General features: G+C 36.8%; 1 protein-coding gene across 1 annotated transcript in view; it reads left to right on the top strand.

Moving 5' to 3' along the window:
* LOC107701622 (uncharacterized) overlaps nucleotides 1-5,021 on the top strand; it is a 13,772-nt gene that overhangs the window by 2,411 nt on the left and 6,340 nt on the right. Inside the window, exons 6-12 of the mRNA XM_016503663.1 lie at nucleotides 723-921; nucleotides 1,002-1,082; nucleotides 1,377-1,532; nucleotides 1,610-2,052; nucleotides 2,955-3,326; nucleotides 3,509-4,090; nucleotides 4,176-4,797. Coding sequence (XP_016359149.1) covers nucleotides 723-921; nucleotides 1,002-1,082; nucleotides 1,377-1,532; nucleotides 1,610-2,052; nucleotides 2,955-3,326; nucleotides 3,509-4,090; nucleotides 4,176-4,797 — 2,455 coding nt within the window. The remainder of the gene's footprint in view (nucleotides 1-722; nucleotides 922-1,001; nucleotides 1,083-1,376; nucleotides 1,533-1,609; nucleotides 2,053-2,954; nucleotides 3,327-3,508; nucleotides 4,091-4,175; nucleotides 4,798-5,021) is intronic.

Below are 5,021 nucleotides of genomic sequence, written 5' to 3'. Positions count from 1 at the left end.
ATGCCGAGATATATACCGTATATCGCATTTCAGCCAAAAAATTCAGAGATATGAGTTTTTGGCCATGTCGCCCAGCCCTACATTTGAGTAGTGATGCACGAAATTGGATTTCCAATAAGCCGATATTTTTCAACTCATTTTGGCCGATTCTGAAACCGATATATAATTCCTTTTGTTTGGAAACAAAGAGGTCTCTCCTGTACAGAGATTACAAACAAATTATTTTTAATTTTGGTTATTTTTAACAAAAACTTACTTGTTAGAATGAAATAAACAATAATGAAGTTCTCTTGAAATGAAAGCTGAAAATAACTATAAATCAACTATAAATCAATCACTGCATTTTTTTCCAGACAGATGCAGTGGTAACCCTTAACATTTTAATTTAAGATTTAACATTTGTAAAAATGAATTACATTAAAATTATTTAATTTACCAGTATCATTGTTTGTGATTTTTATTCATGTAAGCTATGGTACCGAGAACCGTGGATTTTCACTGGTATTGGTACCGAATACTGAAATTTTGGTACCGTGACAACACTAGCGCCCCCTAAATATAAATGTTTACATTTTAAGCCATTATCAGCAGATTCCAATTATGTTCTGATAATATTGTGCATCCCTACTTTTGAGCCCTGTAGTAGAGCTAATTATTCAGCATATCTCATCACCTGCTTGGTATTTGTAATAATTGTCATATTTCTTTCAATCCTAACAAAGAGAGTCCACTTAAAGAAATTGCTCCCATAAAGACATCCAGCCCTATTGCTTTGGCAACAGAGAGGGATGAAACTGTGGATGGAGTCAGACCTGTTGCTGATCCTCTTCTCTTTGTTGAGGATGACGAACCCATTGGTGGAGACTTAAGCAAGGCGTCCTGCACTCAGCAATCAGAACCGGTCAAGGAATCCCTCTATGGGTAAGAATAAAAACAGTTTGATAACTGTTATGGTTTTTGTTTCATTGCCTAACTGTTCACTTATTTTCTCTGCTCTAAAGGTATAGCGGGTCTCTGGCATCACCACCGGAAAGGCTTGAGTTTAGAAAAACTACTAAATCAAATGCTGGTTCCTTATCAAGGTCAGTTATTAATGTATTAAAACAGTGTTGTACATCAACATTTAATATATTTTTAATAAATAATATTCATATGATTTAATATATAATCACACTTCTTTTATTATAACAAAAACATGTAAAATTTGTAATTTTTAGTATAAAGCCTGCAAAAACCACTAAAATTTCAGAGCAAGCCACACAGTCTTCACCTCCTGAAACTAAAGAAGACTATCATTTGTAATGCTACAACTGAATTGTTCTTTCTATTTAGAACTGCAGATTTCTTATTAAATCTTCTCTTTTTTTATTATTAAGGGATAAAGATCCAAGCCAACTTTCTCCTGTTTTGGTTCAGAAGAGTGAAACAAAACTTCAGGAGGCGGAGCAATGCAAGAATCAGGTGGTGAATCCAGGCAAAGGATTGTCTTTCCAGCACAAGCTTAAAAAGGCCTTGATGCCTAAATCCCCATGGTGAGTCTAAATATGACGTTCTGATCTTAAACCACATGTGCCATTGTTACTTTTCGTAACACTTTTTCATTGATAAGCTCCAGGAAACAAGCAGCAGTTCCAACTCCTCCACCTGCAGATTTAGAGGAGGACTTCATGATCCTAGATGATGAGGCTCCTGTTCTTTTTGTCATTCCTCGCAAGGCAGAGGTCAGCAGGAACAAAAGACCTGTCCCAACAGACACCGCAAAGGAGAATGTTCTTACAGAGCCACACTCTACAGATCAGCTCTCACAGAGTGAAACATATACAACAAATCACCATGGGAAGGATGATAAAAGAAACACAGCGCAATTTGAGTCTGGTAAACCAAAAAAAACGAAAGGAAAACGTGGAAAAGCCTCTAAAAAGAGTGGCAAAGACTCTGTGACTCATGATAGTGTTGAGGATGGAGCAGACCTTGCAACTGAAACACTGGAGGATGGAGTTTCTGATCAGAACTCTTCTCAAACTGTACAGGGACACAAAACAGTGCCAACACGTAAATCACAATTTTACTAAATCTCAGATTCAGTGTGTATAAAAATGAATATATATTTTTTTATCAGTACATGCAGTGACCATAAAATTATTTTGGACATTTAAGGCAGACTTAAACATTCAGTTGCTTTTTATAACAAAATACCAAACGAAGTGACATCTGCAAACAAATTATGCTAGTGCTTTTTTTAGACTTACACTATCGTATAAGTTTAGGGTCCATAAGATATATATATTTTTAATGTTTTAGAAAGAAGTCTCTTATCCTCACTAAGGCTGTGTTTATTTTGTTGAAAATATAATAAAAACAGTCATTGTGAAATATTACAATTTAAAATAATTGTTTTCTGTTTTAATATAATTTACGGTATAAATTATTCCTGTGAGGTCAAAGCTGAATTTCAAGCAGCCATTATTCCAGTCTTCAGTATCACATCGTCTTTCAGAAATCATTCTAATATGCTGATTTGGTGCTCAAGAAACATTTCTTATTATTAACAATGTTTAAAAAACAATTGTTCTGCTTTTGTGAAAACGTTATACTTTTTTTCAGGATTCTTTGATAAATAGACAGTAATGCATCCTTGCTACAAAATGAATTTCTTTAAAAAAAAGGTCTTACTGACGTGACCCCACATTTTTTGAACAGTATTATTTTCTTATTTTTCTGAATGTACCCTTATTTTTGATCAATTAATCCCAAAATTATTTTTAGTGGATTCATAAAGTATGTCATGTGACACAATTAAACATTAATACCTTTTACTTTTTGAGGGCACTGTATTACTACATATACTTTATCAATACATTTATTATTACTTTTATAATACATTCATAAATGAACAACTATTTAAAAGTTACCTGTGATTATATTTGAAATATTTCTTTGTGTGATGGTTACAGGAAAGAAACATGCAAACAGAAAGGCACATGAGCCAGCTGAGCTTTCTGACAAAGATGAAACAAATGCAGGTGGAAGCCAAGAAATCCCAGTTACTGAGTCTAGAGCCACAAAGAAATCCTCAAAGTCATTGAAACAGGAGAGACCAGGGCCAAAAGCTAAGAAGGAATTCAGTAAAGACACTGCTGCAGCAGATCATCACTCCACAAAATCCAACAAAAAAAGAAAGAATGACAAAAAAGAGGAAACTGCCCCTAAGGCAAAGAAACAAACTGCTAAACAAATAGAGTTGGAACAGATAGATCCTTCCTGTGAGGAGCAAGAGCATGAACCTTCACCTGCCCTCAATGAGCAAGAGGAGGAACAAACGACAGGTTAGTTCCTCTGACATTTGCTTCATTATGCATTTCACTGGTAATTACACAAAGCATAATTTTATTAATTTGGTTATACAGACATCTAACACTCCCAACTCGGAGATTAGGCATCCTTAACAACCATCGGAGCAGAGCGGATGAAAATGTAGAATCTTTTCTGTTTTATTTTTGCACTGTAGCTGTGAATAAACAATCTTCACACAAGGAAGACGCTGTGGATCCAGGCAAAAAGCAGAAGAGAAAAGAGACAAAAAGTGTGGAACCAAAACCAAAGGATCCACCAACAATAGCATCTGACATTTCTTCAGACAGTCCTATGTGTGGCAGGAGGAAGAGGAGATCTCCAGGAGAGTGGTGGCTCACTAGCCCGAATGAAAGTACCACAGAGTCTCAGCCAAAGCAAGTGTTGGGTACGGCACAAAGGCGGAAAGCCAGTACTAAGGCATCAACAAAGCAAGCAGCTGCTGTTGATTCTGAGGAAACAGTGTCTATCAGGCCTGCCCAGGGGAATCAGAAAAAGCAGAAAACTCACAATTTGTTGGACAGTGCTAAAAAGGCAATAGCAGGTGACGATGGACATAACGCTGGAGCTGAGCAGAAGACTGCTAAGAAAACAGGTGGTCGAAGGAAACCAAAATCAGCAGCCACTCAACCTCAAGTGGCATTGCCAGGAGAGGAAGTGGGAGCTTGTCCGAATGAGAATGATGTAGAAATTAGTCCAGAATTGTGTTGTCCTAACAGACAGCACAACGTCCTACCAGGTAAACGCATTCCCAAACTGTTTTTACTTCTGTTGAGTCTGATACAAGTTTTTGTATATACTGTTTCTTCCTATTAATAAAACAGGTGAGAAGAGAGTGTTTGACTGGGTCTACTCACATGAAACTGGATCTGCACAGAAACAGACTTCATCTTCTCTTAGAAAACCAGACAGTTCTGTACCAGACAACGTTCCACAGAAAAGACAAAGAAAAGCTCCTTCCAATTGGTGGGAGGCGCCGCAGTCTCAGGAACCAGCCGATGGGCTTCCTACACCTCACAGGCCTCCTCCACAAAAGTCTGAACTAACGAATACTCCTCTTCGTGGTGTGTTTAATAAGGACGGAAATTCAATGAAATCACAAAAAACAGAGAATCATGCCAGGAACCTAAAAAGAAACATTACCAACACACCAAAGTCAATCAAACGATCTTTAGCCTCAATGAATGCCATTTTTGATTCTCAAAAACCTGAAAACATGGTAAAAAGTGGACTAAGGTGCAGGAAACAGGGACGCAGAAACCTCCTTCACTCTCTTGAGGACCAGTCAGATCACTCGAGTGAGAATATGGCCCAAAATGATGATCAGCTGCAGGAAAATGGTCGTGCCTCCTTTGGCTTTACCAGTGGTGTTACTGTGGAGCCGTCAGGGACCAGAAACAAAACAACTGTCCGAGTATCCAGTGGACCCAACACGTTATCTGATGTGTAAGTTGATTTATTAAAGGCAGATGCCTGGCCTAAACAAATGAGTGTAAATACTGAAAATACACTATCTGCAGTTTATCTTGTAATGCATACTATATATATTTTTATACAAGATTTTTTTTGTATCCATAGTAATTTATACAATATTAAAAATGTTTATAGTTTGATATATTTACTATTTTATATATGTATGTATATTTACATCAGCTCTGTATGTATATATA

The sequence above is a fragment of the Sinocyclocheilus anshuiensis genome, unplaced genomic scaffold, assembly GCF_001515605.1.
Source record: "Sinocyclocheilus anshuiensis isolate Anshui unplaced genomic scaffold, SAMN03320099.WGS_v1.1 scaffold1626, whole genome shotgun sequence".
NCBI classification, from domain to species: domain Eukaryota; kingdom Metazoa; phylum Chordata; class Actinopteri; order Cypriniformes; family Cyprinidae; genus Sinocyclocheilus; species Sinocyclocheilus anshuiensis.
Note: the sequence above shows the minus strand (reverse complement) of the source record. Positions and strands in the feature narration are given on the sequence as shown.